Source organism: Pristiophorus japonicus, chromosome 1 (assembly GCF_044704955.1).
Source record: "Pristiophorus japonicus isolate sPriJap1 chromosome 1, sPriJap1.hap1, whole genome shotgun sequence".
NCBI lineage: Eukaryota > Metazoa > Chordata > Chondrichthyes > Pristiophoridae > Pristiophorus > Pristiophorus japonicus.
The window spans coordinates 394,683,216-394,701,084 of record NC_091977.1 but is presented as its reverse complement, the minus strand read 5'-3'; the positions used below and the strand labels follow the sequence as shown (position 1 = coordinate 394,701,084).

At 44.3% G+C, this 17,869-nt stretch overlaps 1 protein-coding gene across 1 annotated transcript in view; it reads left to right on the top strand.

Annotated features, from left to right (window-relative positions):
• Window positions 1-17,869, top strand: part of c1h8orf34 (chromosome 1 C8orf34 homolog) — an 805,115-nt gene that overhangs the window by 693,456 nt on the left and 93,790 nt on the right. Inside the window, exons 12-14 of the mRNA XM_070884539.1 lie at window positions 2,158-2,193; window positions 7,620-7,787; window positions 16,020-16,179. Of these exons, the coding sequence (XP_070740640.1) occupies window positions 2,158-2,193; window positions 7,620-7,787; window positions 16,020-16,179 (364 nt within the window). The remainder of the gene's footprint in view (window positions 1-2,157; window positions 2,194-7,619; window positions 7,788-16,019; window positions 16,180-17,869) is intronic.

Genomic DNA, 17,869 nt, shown 5'->3' with positions numbered 1-17,869 from the left:
CAGAAACCCTCACCACTTTTAAGAGATAGTTGGATGGGCACTTAAAGTGCAGTAACCTGCAGGGTTACGGACCTAGAGCTGGTAATTGGGATGACCTTTTGTTGATTGGTGCAGATATAATGGTAAGTACTGCAGGGAATAGAATACGGCCAGGGTGATCTCCTGGACTAGTTTCGATCACCTGGATGGGTCAGAGAGGAATTTTCCCTTATTTTTTCTCCCTAAATTGGCCTGGATTTTTATCTGGTTTTTGCCTCTCCCAGGAGATCACATTGCTCCAGTTGGGGTGGAGTGTAGATGTTTTTAGTATAAGGGGTGTCGCAGTGGTGTGGGGTGGACTGGTTGGGCTGGGTGCTCTTTGCCTTTCTGTTATTGTTCATGGGTTTGTATGTAACCTTTAGAGCTGCTGACGAAGGGCCGTGTGGCTCTGTGTCGGCCGGCGAGGACACGCTGTAAATGTCTATGTTTCTATGAGTTCAATGCCAGGCATGTTGCTGCAAGAACATGCATGCAGTGCAGGAAGAAGTTTAACAATCTGACACGAGTTGTCAAGGTGAGTGAGTTTATCTTCAATTGGCATATCCTACCACTGCACCACAAGCTTCACCTACTGCTCTATTCACTACATCTCCATCACCCACCCACCAACAATCTCTATCCAATCAGTACTTAACTTTACAATTCATATGCTTTACCTCACCCACACAATTAGCACTGTTGCAAGCCTCAGATCCACAACTCATAGCTCGCACAGAATGGTAGTTACTAAAGCATGACAGCCACATCACCCAAATATATTGAAGGACACTCATTAACACTCTTCCCTCTTTCTTGTAGCTGAAGATGGCGCATCACAGGAGGCAGCAGGAAAGAATTGAAGGAGGACAAGCACGCCTGTATGTTTAATCCCAATGGAGGATACAGTACTGGGCATCATGGGAAGGGCATCACTGAGGCCATGGCCACCGACAGTGCTGAAGGTATCTGCATACCTAATCCTCATTCTCTCATCCCACTTCCCCCTCACCCCCACAATCTCTTCCAACTCACAAGCTGCAGATGGTGTAAGCATGTGGTTCTTACTTTCTCCTCTCCCCTTACTACAAACTAACCCTTGTCCCTTTTTTATTTCATATACCCAAGAACTGGAACCTTCCCAGTCAGGGAAGGAAGAGGAAGAAGACAGTGATGATGAAGAGACACTGTCACTCGATCTTACACTCACAGCCAGCAGCACAAATATTTTTGTGTATTTTAGAGGCTAGGTTAAAGGAGGGATTTGCACGTGGTGAGACACAAGTGTGCAGGAGCCAGAGCGAGGAGAAAGAATGGTGCAGTGCCAGTTCACCAGAGGGCACACACTAGTTCTGCTTCAGAGTTGTCAGATGAGGACTTCAATACAGAAGAAAGCTGATGGATGTACACAAGCAAATGCTTGGTGCATTGATAAGCCTGCCAGAAAGCTTGTGTACAAAGTCAAGGAGCATAGAGGAGACCAGTATCAACTTGGCACAGGGCTTTACGCAGAGCTTGGAGCCCATCCTTTTCAAAATGGAACAGGTGGTCACCTCTGTCAGCACACCTGTGGAACCTACCATGCTGCAGCATTTGATGGCCGATGTTACAGCTTCCATTGCAGCACAAACAGCTTCCATCAAAGGTCTGAGTGCTGTGGTGGAAACTCAGACTGCTGCCTTGCAATCTCAGACTGATGGCATCATGGCTCTGGATACTACTGTTCAAAGGGGCTTCCAAGGCATCACAGCAATCCATCAATATGTTCTCCAACAGATCCGTAGGGTTGCTGAGGCGCCATGCCAGGAGAGTGGCAGTGGCTGCATGCTTCCACCCGTGCCACTCCGCTAGTGCCCTTGCTGTTGCCTATCAGCAAGTCAGCCCAGACTGCTGCAGCCCAGACCAAAATAGCACCGTCTGAAGTAGGTCTTCTTGGCCCAGAGCTGCTTGAGGTCGCCCTCCAAGGCCACCTGCAGTCACCTTAATTGCAGGTCAGCAGGCCTTCTACACACATGTTGCAGCCACTGCGGAAGTACCTCATTGGGTCATTAGTTTATTTTTGTATGCATTATGTATTGAGTGAATTTATAAAATTGGATTAGAATATTCATTTTCTCATGGTTTTTATTTTTGTGTTGTCAGAAAGAGGAAGATGTGATGACCAGTGATAGAGGAAATGTAAGAGTATGGGACAATTGGTGAGATGGGGAGATATAGTTGAGGTTACTGGTATTCCTCATGAATTATTTGATTATGTAGAGCCCAGGCAGAAAGGGACTGTGTACTTTGTAACCTCCTTTCCTCTTGTTCTTCCTCCACTTCCTGTTGCACTTCCTCCTCCTTCTAAGAACATAAGAACATAAGACAAAGCTGGAGTAGGCCATATAGCCCTTTGAGCATGATCCACCATTCAAAATGATCACGGGTGATCTTCGACCTCAACTCCACTTTCCATTCCTTGTGCTTCTGCTCCTCAGCTTGTCACCTGATAGGTGGTGGCAAGGGTTGTTCCCTCATAATAGCAAGTTATGCAGCATACTACCACAAATCTTGATACCTGCTCAGTGCAGTCCATGCAGCAAAAGCATTGCTTGAGGATGCCAATGGTGTGCTCTATAATGTTCCTTGTAGCAGCATGGCTCTCATTGTAGGCCTGCTATGTACGTGTGCATGGGTTCCCGACTGGAGTCATGAGCCATGTCATGAATGGCCTTGTCGCACAATAGCCAGCTTTTAACTTGCTGTGCTGGTTCAAATACATAGAAACATAGATATAGAAACAGAGAAAATAGGTGCAGGAGTAGGTCATTCGACCCTTCGAGTCTGCACCACCATTCAATATGATCATGGCTGATCATGCAACTTCAGTACCCCATTCCTGCTTTCTCTCCATATCCCTTGATCCCTTTAGCCGTAAGGGCCACATCTAACTTCCTTTTGAATATATTTAACGAACTGGCCTCAACAACTTTCTGTGCTAGAAATTCCACATGTTCACAATTCTCTGAGTGAAGAGGTTTTTCCTCATCTCGGTCCTAAATGGCTTACCCCTTATCCTTACACTGTGACCCCTGGTTCTGGATTTCCCCAACATCGGGAACATTCTTCCTGCATCTAACCTGTCCAATCCCATAAGAATTTTATATGTTTTTATGAGATCCCCTCTCATTCTTCTAAATTGCAGTGAATATGAGCCTAGTCGATCCAGTCTTTCTTCATATGTCAGTCCTGCCATTCCGGGAATCAGTCTGGTGAACCTTCGCTGCACTCCCTCAATTGCAAGAATGTCCTTCCTCAGATTAGGAGACCAAAACTGTACACAATTTTCCAGGTATGGCCTCACCAAGGTCCTGTACAACTGTAGTAAGACCTCTTTGCACCTATACTCAATTCCTATCGCTATGAAGGCCAACATGCCATTTACCTTCTTCACCACCTGCTGTACCTGTATGCCAACTTTCAATGACTGATGTACCATGACAGCCAGGTCTCGTTGCACCTCCCTTTTCCTAATCTGCCGCCATTCAGATAATATTCTGCCTTCCTGTTTTTGCCACCAAAGTTGATAACCTCACATTTATCTATGTTATACTGCATTTGCCATGCATTTGCCCACTCACCTAACCTGTCCAAGTCGCCCTGTAGCCTCTTAACATCCTCTTCACAGCTCACACTGCCACCCAGCTTAGTGTCATCTGTAAACTTGGAGATATTACATTCAATTCCTTCATCTAAATCATTAATATATATTGTAAATAGCTGGGGTCCCAGCACTGAATCTTGCAGTACTCCACTAGTCACTGTCTGCCATCCTGAAAAGGACCCGTTTATTCCTACTCTTTGCTTCCTGTCTGCCAACCAGTTCTCTAGCCACGTCAATACATTACCTCCAATACCATGTGCTTAATTTTGCACACTAATCTCTTATGTGGGATCTTGTCAAAATCCTTTTGAAAGTCCAAATATACCACATCCACTGGTTCTCCCTTGTCCATTCTAAAATTTACATCCTCAAAAAATTCTAGAAGATTTGTCAAGTATGATTTCCCTTTCATAAATCCATGCTGACTTGGACTGATCCTGTCAATGCTTTCCAAATGCGCTGCTATTATATCTTTAATAATTGATTCCAGCATTTTTTCCACTACCGATGTCAGGCTAACTGGTCTATAATTCCCTGTTTTCTCTCTCCCTCCTTTTTTAAAAAGTGGTGTTACATTAGCTACCCTCCAATCCATAGGAACTGATCCAGACCCTGTTGGAAAATGATCACCAATGCATCCACTATTTCTCGGGCCACTTCCTTAAGTACTCTGGGATGCAGACTATCAGGCCCCAGGGATTTATCGGCATTCAATCCAATCAATTTCCTGAACACAATTTCCTGACCAATAAGGATTTCCTTCAGTTCCTCCTTCTCGCTAGACCCTCAGTGGCACAGAGGATTGTCACAGAATGTAGGATATATGACTGCTGCCAGGATAATGGGCCTTCCCCTGCATGATTAGCCTGCCTGTGGTCACACACCAGCTGTGCATTTAAGGATTGGAATCCTTTTCGGTTCATGAAAATGCAGAGTTTACATGAAGTGAACACAAGGCAATGTGCATGTAGTCAATGGCCCCCTGCACATCAGAAAGCCGGCAATCTGTGCAAAACCTCAGTTTAAATTGTTCCTTTGTGCATAGAGAGCCTCAACGACGCCCCTTATGAAATAGTGCACTATAAACTGCGAGATATTTCTTATATCTCCAGCAACAGCCTGGAAGGAGCCAGACGCATTAAAGCTCAGTGCCATGGACACCTTGACAGCCACAGGCAGTGCTTTTCTTTCCCTTGCTTTGAGGTTGCAGTTGTGGATACAGCAGTTGGCAGATTTCAGTCATAGTTTCTTTAGTGAAGGAAAGACATCTCATGCATTGGTTGTCGCTGAAGTTGAGGTACGAGAATTGCTCCCTAAAGACCTTCAGTCTTTATAGCTTCCTGCTGTGAACTCCTTCTCCTCTTCCTTCTTCCAGCAGCTTGTTCTGCTCTGCATGATCTTTATTCATTCTCCTAATCATGCTCAATTCCCAGAGGAAGCCCTACCAGGCCATTCATGTCTGAAAACAACTTGATTCAGCTCAAGCTTTTAAATGAACAGAAAAGTAATTCAGCACCAGCCAGATCATTCCCTGTAGAATATTCAAACTTTAACCAAGTATAGGAAAACTTCAAAAACACGTAAATTGCATCAGCAGCCAAAAGAAGTAATCCAGCAACTAAACTGTAAGTAATTCATGATTCCTTTAAATAATGTTACTAGTGGTCCTTCATTTTATTTAACGTCGTGTTCAGCTATACGAGGTAAAACTGGAGTGTGGAATTTGAAAATGGCAGCACTGGTGTCAAATCAGCATTGCACATTGATTGATGTCATAATCTGCCTGCTCTGCATGCTGCCGGCAATTGTTAGTTGTGCAGTGGAAACCCCTTTATCAAGATAGTATCCTTCGCACTTCTCACTGGAAGTGCGCGCGCACATCTAGGACCCCAGTTTTGAGTGTTAAGTTTCCGTGTAGTGCCTGATAAACAGGTGCTGCAGAGCCCAATTTAGCCACCACCCCCCCGCCCCCCCTCCTCCTCCCGTGGCTTTGGGCAGGGGGTAGACAATAGACTAATTCTAAGTGAAACGGGGATGAGCTAGGAAGAAAAATTAGAGAAGCCCAAATTCGACATTTCAGAAAGGAGGGGATTTTGGGAAGATACCATTTTGAGGAATATTAAATGGTTTAGATAATGTTAATACGCAATATTACTTCAAATTAAAGTAGAAAAAATATTAGAGTTTCTAAGTTTAAATTGGTGTAAAGTAAATTTAAACTAGATAGTAGGAAGAACTTCTTCACTCAAAAAGTGATAAATGTTTGGAACAACCTGTTGGATATGGCTGACAATAGAACAAAAACATTAGGAACACTCAAAATGCAGCTGGATGCTAAAAAGGAAGAATTTGCATTCTAGAGAGATGTCAGTTAGTCCAAATGGACTTTTCTTGTCCTTGACTTTTTGTATGGTTTTATATTCATTGTTTAGTCTAAAAGGAGGATATGTTGATAGGGTGAGATGAAGTAAATAGAGTGGGTGAGGCTCGTGTGGAACATAATGATGAATGGCCTTTTACTGTGCTGTAAATTCTATGTAAAAGGAGCAGTGAAATACATCTCATGGATCAGTGGAATTTGGTTTCTCTTGGCAGAATGTGCTTAATCTCTGTCTACAGACCGACAGATCAATGGAAACTGGTGCCGCCAAGCAGAATATACATAATCTCTGTCTGTACAACAACTGATTCTTCTGATTACATTTTTTAAGTGTTTATTTCAGATCAGTTCCAGGAAACAGTTGGTCTCAGGATTGCAATCTTTTTAAGAAGCACACAAGCAGTTTCAGCGAGGACTCTGAGCTAAAACTGCTTGTTAACGGTTAAAATGTTGCAATCACTATACTGTGGGGCTGAAATTGCCTCTTTCTATAAGGCCTCTGGTCGCCTGAAAACGGCGGCCACGGGTCGGTGCGGAATTGCCACCGAGTCTCCGCGGAGGGGCCGCCATTTAAAAAATTGCTCATCCTCAGGTTTGGAGCGGTGTAGGAGCACTTTAGTCCCTTTATCGGTGATCTGAGGGGAAATATCAGGCAACATATCCCTGTTGTCACATGTTGTCGTTGAAGTGCTGTTTTGTGTGTTCGTTGGCTATGTTGGCAGTGGATCGTCTGTGGGTGTCACTGAGATCTCTGGAGTTTCGATGAATGTCTCAGCGCTCTTACTCAGATGTTCCCTATTTCTGTGATACACACGGCCATCTTCTGTAATGACCTGATATGAACGAATGCTGACTTGTTTCTGAACCTGAGCTTTTTGCCACTCTTTGCTTTCTCGCGTTTGTTTGAGTCTCACCGTTTCTCCTTCATGCAGTGCTGTAGCACCTCTGTTATCGTAATGTGCTTGTTTGGCATGGTTCCTTTCTTTGTTGACGATGACGTCGTGTATGATTCTTGGTTTGAGTAATTCATTTGTGATTGGGATGTTTGTCTTTGTGCAACCGAGCAAGCGTTGAGCTGGCGAACTATCAAGGCCTCCAGATGGTGTGTTTCGCCAGATGAGCAGGTTCATGTAGAACTCACCACAGTCTTTCTTTGTCTCCTTGATTAACCACTTTGCGAGCTTAACCACGATCTTAACCTTTCCGTTGCTTTGTGGATATTCTGGTAAGCTTGTTGCGTGATCGAATCCATATTCTGTGGCAAAGTTTGTGGACTGTTGTGAGTTGAAGGGAGGTCCATTATCGGATTGAACCTTGTCTGGAATACCGTGGTTAGAGAAGTTTTCTTGAGGTGTTTGATGATGACAGAGGTATCTTTCTTTCCGTGCAGATTGTCTATCTCGAAATAATCCGAGTAGTAGTCCACTGTGCATAAGTAGTCTTTGCGATCGAGTGTGTATATGTCACAACCAATCTTTTCCCACGGTCTCTGAGGGAGGTTGTGACTTATCAATGCTTCTTTTGATCGGCTCAATTACATGTTTCACACCTTGAAACATAGTCTTTTATATCACTGTTCAGTCCTGGCCAGTAAATGGATTCTCTGGCACGCCAAAGAGTGCTCTCGACGCCAGTGTGAGCAGCATGAAGTCGCTGACAAATGTCGGATCTCAGGGAGTTTGGTATGACACAGCGATAGCCTTTGAAGACTATGCAATCCTGTGTTGTGAGTTCGTCAGGAACTTTGAAGTATGTATGCGTTTCAGGCGGGCTTTCATGTGTCGTTTCAGGCCATCCCGTTGTGATTTAAGAACATAAGAACATAAGAAATAGGAGCAGGAGTAGGCCATTTGGCTCCTTGAGCCTGCTCCACCATTCAATAAGATCATGGCTGATCTGATCATGGTCTCAGCTTCACTTACCAGCTCTCTCCCCATAACCTATATCGCTCAAAATTCTGTCTAGCTCCGCCTTAAATATATTCAATGATCCAACCTCAACAGCTTTCTGGGGCAGAGAATTCCAAAGATTTACAACCTGCTGAGAGAAGAAATTTCTCCTCATCTCAGTTTTAAATGGGAGGCCCCTTATTCTAAGACTATGGGCTCAATTTTCCCTGTTCATTTGCGCCGTTTTTTTTGGTGCGCGCCGTTTTTTCTGGCGTATTTATTTTTTTCACACTTTCCCCCTGCAATCTGTGCCGGCTTAGATACGATTTTTCTAGGCCAGTTTTTTTTTACGTTCCCTCATGTCTGCGCCGGTTTTTTCAATTGTTCGCAGTTTGGCCAACATTTTTTTCTCTTAGTATCTGGCCACTCCCGAAAAACCTTCTGGTGAGTTAAGAAAACCAGCGCACATTCACAAATCTGCGCTGAAAGATGCCATTGTTTTGAAATCGAAGATTTTGGAGGGAGTCAAGAACAGTGTCAAAATCAATAATAAAGTTCAACTTTTTTTTACCTGTCATCGTAGAAGTGTAAATTTATTGGATTTCACAAGTTTTGTCATTTTTTTACATACTCACACGCCACCAGCGAACATCTTGAAGCAGGGCTGGAGGGTTGTAGGTTTGGCTGGCAGAATCGGCCTCACACTCAGACACAGCGGCTCAGGGTTCGGCTACAAAACAAGTTGTGGGGGGCAGGGGGGGAGGAGAGAGAGAGAGAGCGAGGTGCCGATCGGAAGGCTTGGAGCACGGGGATGGGGAGGGAGAGAGAGAAGTCACAAGACTCAAGGCGTGGGGTGGGGAGAGAGAGAGGAGAAGTCACAAGACCTTTGAGTGTGGTCCATCCATACAGACCTGAAGAGATACAACTGCGAACCTGTGCTGCCTGCTTTCCTGCCATTTTGAGCTTCTTTCAAAGGTTAAATTTAAGTCAACGGCAACTATTCTATATGGACATGTTTACTGTTTGGAGCTGTTCCGTAATGTTGTGTTGTGTTAATGGAACAGTTTTACCGTAAAATATACTTTATTCAAAAGTTTACAATAACTTACCTTTAATAAAATTATTCTTGCATCAAACTTTACTTTAAGATCACTCTTTAAGATCACTTAAAAACTTTAAGATCACATAAACTTGTAAATTTACATAACTTATAAAAAACTTTTAACTTGAGAACAGTTACAACAGTAACAATGATAGCAACAACAACAGCAGCAAAGAAAGGCTGCACCCATCTCTCATCCCCCTTATTCTAAGACCACCCGCTGCACTTGGTCTTGGACACCACCACCCCTGCCCGCAGGCGGTGACGCAGTGATTCTGGGCTTGGTACCAAGCTTATTCTTTCTAACATCTTGGGTACTGCACACCTCTTGAGGGTGGGGAGCATCAGCATCAGGGGGCAAGTTGGAGGGCCCAGGCAGCAAGTTGGAGGGCCCGGCTTTGGGCTCTCCAGAGGCTGGTATGGGGATTGGAGTGGGAGTGGCAGTTGATTCTGTCAATGGGCGTGGGGTCTGACCGTGTTCCCTTATTGCAGCAGTTAACTCCAACATGTCTTTCATGCGCCCTGACAATGTCTCAACTGCGTGCAACATTCCCTCCCTCATTGCCACTGTTCCCTCACTGATGGTCCCAGATATCATTCTCATTTCTTGTAAGAGTGTTGTTACTTCTCCCGACAGTCCCGCTACCTCATCACTCACCCACTGATGGTGTCCAGAAGTGATCAGGTAAGGTCAATGCTCTCCGCACTCAATGATATCATCTGAATCACATCTGTTAGATCCTGCACCTCAGGAGAGTGCGATCAAGCTCTACCTCCCCTCCTCCGTATGGGTGTGGCTTGCACGCCACCACTGGAACCCGCAACCTCGGAAGGTGGGGCCCTTGGTGCTCCTCGTTGCACCACACCACTGGGACCTGCAACCTCGGAAGTTGTGAAACCAGGGAATGTCCCGCCAACACTCAAACCACAAGTCACGAAAGGTGCTGTCATCTCCATGAGCGGCACCTCCTCCAAAGTCAGTACAACAGTGGGAGTTTCATCCAGCTCCATCTCCTCCCCCTCCCCCTCATGGATGGATTGGAAGATGTTCTCCTCTTCTGGCTCGTCCGCATCTGAATCTTCTTCTGCATCGTCAAGGTTGGCTGGCCTCAAGTTCTGCAAAATATAACCGAACAGTCAAATGATTAGCAGCAGAGGAGGGGGCAGGATGGGTGGCATGAGTAGGCTCACACATCGCAGGCCAGGCAGCAGGTTGTTTTGAAGGACCATGATGAATTTGCAGGAATTACCCTTTCCCTCGAGTGTGGGTCCAGCTTGTGCAATGGTGGTTGCTTTTTTCCAGGCAGGACCCATCAAAGCAGCAACCCTCTCTTCCAAGGGTGTCAATGGGTGCAGATTTGCCGGTCCTCCTCCTGTTCGAGTTCTTTCCCTTTTGTTGTGTGCCACTTTCCTCTGCAAAGATGAAAATGCAACTTTTTAGAAAGGGTGTCTTTCTGTTGGGTGGGACATATACGGTTGGTCACATTTACAATTGCATTGAATAAATGAAAATATTACTTACACTAACTACTTGACCAAGGTCCTGCCATTTCTTTTTACACTCATGGTGTTCACCTTCTGCAACTTGGTTCCAGCGTTTCTTCATTTCTTTTGGTGGAACTTTTATACGACCTCTGCTGGTGTCCAGCTCCTGCCATCTGTTCTCAATCACAGTAACCAGTGCCTCCACTTCTTCGTGTAAGAAATTCTTGGTCCTTGCACTGCGTTGCATCTTGTGTAGCAGCAGCTGCGATTTTTCCAATGCTCTCACACAGCACTTGTAACACGCACAAATGGCTCTTTAAAAATGGCCGATGGCCAAACCCGAGCTGTACTGAGCATGCACGTCCATTGGAACGACATCAAAAACGTAACTTTTTTTTCCATGCATGCGCAGAAGATGAGGCATTGTTTTTTGGTGCAGACAGCAGGCTCCACCCCCCCCCCCCCCCCCCCCCCCCGAGATGACTGGACATGCTGCGAGGCAACAAATTCAAATTATACATTGGGGAAACTTTGGCAAAATATTTCTGGTGCATTCCTAGAAAAAGGGGCGTAAGTCTGGCAGTACAGCAGAAAACGGCTTGGGGAAAATTGAACCCATAGTCCCCTAATTTTAGTTTCCCCTTGAGTGGAAGCATTCTCTCTGCATCCACCCTGTCGAGCTCCCTTATTATCTTATAAGTTTCAATAAGATCACCTCTCATTCTTCTGAACTCCAATGTGTATATGCCCAACCCTACTCAACCTATCCTCATAAGTCAACCCCCTCATCTCCGGAATCAACTTAGTGAACCTTTTCTGAACAGCCTCCAATGCAAGTATATCCTTCCTTAAATACGGAGACCAAAACTGTATGCAGTACTCTAGGTGTGGCCTCACCAATACCCTGTACAGTTGTAGCAGGACTTCTCTGCTTTTATATTCTATCCCCCTTGCAATAAAAGCCAACATTCCATTTGCCTTCCTGATTACTTGCTGTACCTGCATACTAACTTTTTGTGTTTCATGCACAAGGACCCCCAGGTCTCTCTGTACTGCAGCACTTTGCATTTTTTCTCCATTTAAATTATAATTTGCTTTTCCAGTATTTCTGCCAAAATGGATAACCTCACATTTTCCCACATTATACTCCATCAAAGGTAGTAATCTCAGGATTGCTACCAGTGCCACGTGCTAGTCAGAGTAGGAATTACAGGATAGCCCAGATGAATACGTGGCTTGAGGAGTGGTGCAAGGGGGAGGGATTCAAATTCCTAGGACATTGGAACCGGGGGAGGTGGGACCAGTACAAACCGGACGGTCTGCACCTGGGCAGGACTGGAACCAATGTCTTAGGGGCCGTGTTTGCTAGTGCTGTTGGAGAGGGGTTAAACAAATATGGCAGGAGGTTGGGAACCTATGCAGGGAGACAGAGGGAAGTAAAATGGGGGCAGAAGCAAAAGACAGAAAAAAGAATAGTAAAAGTGGAGGACAGAGAAACCCAAGGCAAAAATTAAAAAGGGCCACATTACAGCAAAAGTCTAAAGGGACAAAGTGTGTTAAAAAGACAAGCCTGAAGGCTCTGTGCCTCAATGCGAGGAGTATTCATAATAAGGTTATCGAATTAACTGCGCAGGCAGCTATTAATGAATATGATATAAATGTGATTACGGAGACATGACTCCAGGGTGACCAAGGCTGGGAACTCAACATCAAGGCATATTCAACATTCAGGAAGGATAGACAGAAAGGAAAAGGAGGTGGGGTGGCGTTGCTGGTTATAGAGGAAATTAACGTAATAGTAAGGAAGGACATTAGCTTAGATGATGTGGAATCTGTATGGATAGAGCTGCGGAATACCAAAGGGCAGAAAACACTAGTGGGAGTTGTATACAGACCACCAAACAGTAGTAGTGAGGTTGGGGACAGCATCAAACAAGAAATTAGGGATGCGTGCAATAAAGGTACAACAGTTATCATGGGCGACTTTAATCTATATATAGATTGGGCGAACCAAACTGGTAGCAGTAGGGTGGAGGAGAATTTCCAGGAGTGTATTAGGGATGGTTTTCTCGACCAATATGTCGAGGAACCAACTAGAGGGCTGGCCATCCTAGACTGGGTGATGTGTAACGAGAAAGGACTAATTAGCAATCTTGTTATGCGAGGCCCCTTGGGGAAGAGTGACCATCATATGGTAGAATTCTTTATTAAGATGGAAAGTGACAGTTAATTGAGAGACTAGGGTCCTGAACTGAAGGAAAGGTAACTTTGATGGTGTGAGACGTGAATTGGCTAGAATAGACTGGCGAATGATACTTAAAGGGTTGACGGTGGATAGGCAATGGCAAACATTTAAAGGTCACATGGATGAACTTCAACAATTATACATCCCTGTCTGGAGTAAAAAATAAAACGGGGAAGGTGACTCAACCGTGGCTAACAAGGGAAATTAGGGAAAGTGTTAAATCCAAGGAAGAGGCAGATAAATTGGCTAGAAAAAGCAACAAACCTGAGGACTGGGAGAAATATATAATTCAGCAGAGGAAGACAAAGGGTTTAATTAGGACGGGGAAAATAGAGTATGAGAGGAAGTTTGCTGGGAACATAAAAACTGGCTGCAAAAGCTTCTATAAATATGTGAAGAGAAAAAGATTAGTGAAGACAAACGTAGGTCCCTTGCAGTCAGAATTAGGTGAATTTATAATGGGGAACCACAAAATGTCAGACCAATTGAACAAATACTTTGATTCTGTCTTCACGAAGGAAGACACAAGTAACCTTCCGGAAATACTAGGGGACCGAGGGTCAAGCGAGAAGGAGGAACTGAAGGAAATCCTTATTTGTCAGGAAATTGTGTTAGGGAAATTGATGAGATTGAAGGCTGATAAATCCCCAGAGCCTGAAAGTCTGCATCCAAGAGTGCTTAAGGAAATGGCCCTAGAAATAGTGGATGTATTGGTGATCATTTTCCAACAGTCTATCGACTCTTTATCCGTTCCTATGGACTGGAGGTTAGCTAATGTAACACCACTTTTTAAAAAAGGAGGGAGATAGAAAATGGGAAATTATAGACCAGTTAGCCTGACATCAGTAGTGGGGAACATTTTGGAATCAATTATTAAAGATGAAATAGCAGCGCATTTGGAAAGCAGTGACAGGATCGGTCCAAGTCAGCATGGATTTATGAAAAGGAAATCATGCTTGACAAATCTTCTAGAATTTTTTGAGGATGTAACCAGTAGAGTGCACAAGGGAGAACCAGTGGATGTGGTGTATTTGGACTTTCAAAAGGCTTTTGACAAGGTCCTACAAAAGAGATTGGTGTGCAAAATCAAAGTGCATGGTATTGGGGGTAATGTATTGACGTGGCTAGAGAACTGGTTGGCAGACAGGAAGCAGAGAATCGGGATAAATGGGTCCTTTTCAGAATGGCAGGCAATGACTAGTGGGGTGCCGCATGGCTCAATGCTGGGACCCCAGCTATTTACAATATACATTAATGATTTAGCTGAAGGAATTGAGAGTAATATCTCCAAATTTGCAGATAACACTAAGCTGGGTGGTGGTGTGAGCTGTGAGGAGGATGCTAAGAGGCTGCAGGGTGACTTGGACAGGTTAGGTGAGTGGGCAAATGCATGGCAGATGCAGTATAATGTGGGTAAATGTGAGGTTATCCACTTTGGTGGTAAAAACATGAAGGCAGATTATTATCTAAATGGCGGCAGATTAGGAAAAGGGGAGGTGCAACGAGACCTGGGTGTCATGGTACATCAGTCATTGAAGGATGGCATGCAGGTACAGCAGGCGGTGAAGAAGGCAAATGGCATGTTGGCCTTCATAGCTAGGGGATTTGAGTATAGGAGCAGGGAGGTCTTGCTGCAGCTGTACAGGGCCTTGGTGAGACCTCACCTGGAATTTTGTGTTCAGTTTTGATCTCCAAATCTGAGGAAGGACATTCTTGCTATTGAGGGAGTGCAGCAAAGGTTCACCAGAATGATTCCTGGGATGGCAGGACTGACATCTGAGGAGAGACTGGATCGACTGGGCATGTATTCACTGGAGTTTAGAAGGATGAGAGGGGATCTCATAGAAACATCTAAAATTCTGACGGGTTTAGACAGGTTAGATGCAGGAAGAATGTTCCCAATGTTGGCGGAATCCAGAACCAGGGGACACAGTCTAAGGATAAGGGGTAAGCCATTTAGGACCGAGATGAGGAGAAAATTATTCACTCAGAGAGTTGTTAACCTGTGGAATTCTCTTCCGCAGAGAGTTGTTGATTCCAATTCGTTGGATATATTCAAGAGGGAGTTGGATATGGCCCTTATGGCTAAAGGGATCAAGGGGAATGGAGAGAACGCAGGAAAGGGATACTGAGGTGGATGATCAGCCATGATCTTATTGAATGGTGGTGCAGGCTCGAAGGGCCGAATGGCCTACTCCTGCACCTATTTTCTATGTTTCTATGTTTATATCTGACAAATTTTTGCACACTCATTTAGCCTGTCTATATCCCTTTGCAAATGTTTTGTTTCCTCCTCACAATTTGCTTTTCCACCCATCTTTGTATCATCAGCAAACTTGGTTACATTACACTCGGTCCCTTCATACAAGTCATTAATATAGATTGTAAATAGTTTAGGCCCCAGCACCGATCCCTGTGGCACCCCACTCGTCACTGTTTTCCAACTGGAAAATGATCCATTTATCCCGACTCTGTTTTCTGTTAGTTAGCCAGTGCTCTATCCATATTACCCCCAACCCTCTGAGCTCTTGTGCAGTAACCTCAGAGAGTTGTTAACCTGTGGAATTCCCTACTGCAGAGAGTTGTTAATGCCACTTCATTGGATATATTCAAGAGGGAGTTAGATATAGCCCTTATGGCTAAAGGGATCAAAGAGTATGGAGAGAAAGCAGGAAAGGGGTGCTGAGGGAATGATCAGCCATGATCGTATTGAATGGTGGTGCAGACTCAAAGGGCCGAATGGCCTACTTCTGCACCTATTTTCTATGTTTCTATGTGGCACCTTATCGAATACCCTCTGGATGCCTTTGTTGTATGACCAGTTGTAGTGTGGAGTCTCTTGCAGTTGTGCGTTTTATGGTAGTCAGTCCTTGTTTGGAGAGTGCGAGAAAGTCCTTTATGTGGATGCATTCCATTGCAATTTCTGTCGGTGATCTCTACCCGTTTTCGAGGTATGCGCGCGAGAGAGTGTATGCTAGGTACATTTCTTTTCCTGGTTGACACTTTATTTCAATGTCATATTGGTTGAGCCGAATGAGCAGACTTTGTAGTCGCTTGAGTGCTGCAGATAATGGCTTGTGTAGTATAGCAACCAAAAACTTATGGTCTGTCCAGAGCGTGATCTTGCGACCAAATGCATATTGATGGTTTCATTCCATTGCAAAGACTTGAACAAACAACTCCTTTTCGATTTGAGAGTAGCACGTTTCTACTGGAGTGAGCGCTTGGCTCGCGTATGCAATTGATTGTTCCTGTTGCAGAAGGACGAACCCAAGACCCTTGCTCGAAGCATCTCCTTGGCCTTCGGTTGCAAGTTTGTGGTCAAAGTACCTGAGCACCGGAGAATCTGTAACATGTTGTTTGATAGCTTCAAATGCTTTGTCTTGTTCTTTAGTCCATTTCTAGACCGTTTCTTTATGAGTAAGCTGTCGCAGAGGCTCACTGAGGCCTGAAAGATCTGGATGCCTTTGTGAATTTTGCGAGGTGGTTTGTCATGTCGACAAATCGTTGTACTCCTGCGACATCCTGCGGTTTCTGCTTTTCGTTGGTTGTGACCACTTTGTTTGGGTCGGCTTTGAGTCCATCACTAGACAGTATGTGTCCCATGTATTTCACTTGGGAGCTCTTGTATTTGAACATCAAAGTTTTTCTTGATGTTTCACTCTCTGCATCTCTGCAGGAATTTGCATAATTTTGCATCGTGATCATGATTGACCTCTTTAAGTGTCTCACCGCGTCTAGTGATCAAGATATCATCTGCAATCTTGTAGACTCCATCTAGACCCTCGAGGTTCTGGTCTAGCTTCTGCTGGAAGATTTCTGGGGCAGGACTAATGCTAAATGGCATTCTATTATATCGATATCATCCCCATGGAGTCTGGAAGGTCTTGAGGTAAGCGGACTCTGTGTCTAGTTCACATTGCAAGAAACCTTTCTTGCAGCCTGCTTTAGTGAAGACCTTTACATTTGATATCTGTGGCAAGATGTCATCAATCACAGGAAGTGGCTAGTGTCCACATTTAAGGGCATTGTTCAGATGTTGAGGGTCGATACATACTCGTATCATTCCATTTGGGTTTTGTATAGTCACTAGACTGGATACCCAGTCCATCGGTTCAACAACTTTCGTGATGATTTGTCGATTTTCCAAACGATCGAGTTCCTCTTTTAGCGTTTATTTGATCGCTATTGGCACCCATCTGGGTGGCATTACAGCTGGTATCGGTCCCTGGTATGTGTCCAAGTCCATTAAACGCATCCGGATACGCATTATTGACATCAGTTTTTGATGCTAGCGAGATGTTTGCCTCGTTCGTAGTTTGTGATTCGCGTGGTTCATCTCCCACCGCGATATTCTGATGCTGTACTTTTATCAATTGTAGCTGTTGAGCAGTGCATGAGCCAATCAGTGGTGCACTTTGGCCCTCAATGATCACAAAGGGCACAATGTACTTTTGCTTGTTCTTTGTATTTTCCATTGGCACATTACAAGTCCCTACAAATGGTTGCATGGTTGTCATATAGTGACAGTATTGTCTTAGATTTTTTTTATCTTTAAGTCTTTTGGTAAGTATCTAAGAGGTAGCACATTGCATATGTCCCCACAATCTATTTTCATTTTTAACATGTGACTTTTAATAGAGAAGGTAGCCATAATCTTGTTCGGATACTTTCTGTTAACTTTGTCCTTGATTGTGTAATCAACTTTACCAAGCATCTTTACAGTCATGACTTCAAAATCAGAATCATAACTCTCTTCGTATAGTGCATGAACTTTTGGCTTGCCTTTATATTTAGGGTTATGTGTAGACTTCTGCCTCGATCCATTCTGTCTATACTTTTGAGATAAGTGATTTAGCTTGCCGCAACTTGTGCTGGTGTTCCCATATGCTAGGCATTTAGTTTTTGACAGCTCATGTCTTTTGCCACAATATCTGGAATTGTTCGTGAACTCTTTGTCTGTGATTCTTTCTTTGTGGGTCGGGGTTTCTGTCTGACAGCTTTGACATCTTCAGAATCTGTTTTAGTGGGCTTCATGGATTTCATTTGCGCAACTGTAGCCTCTGTAGCTTTACAGAGCACCACACATTTATCGAGTGTTGGGCTTGAT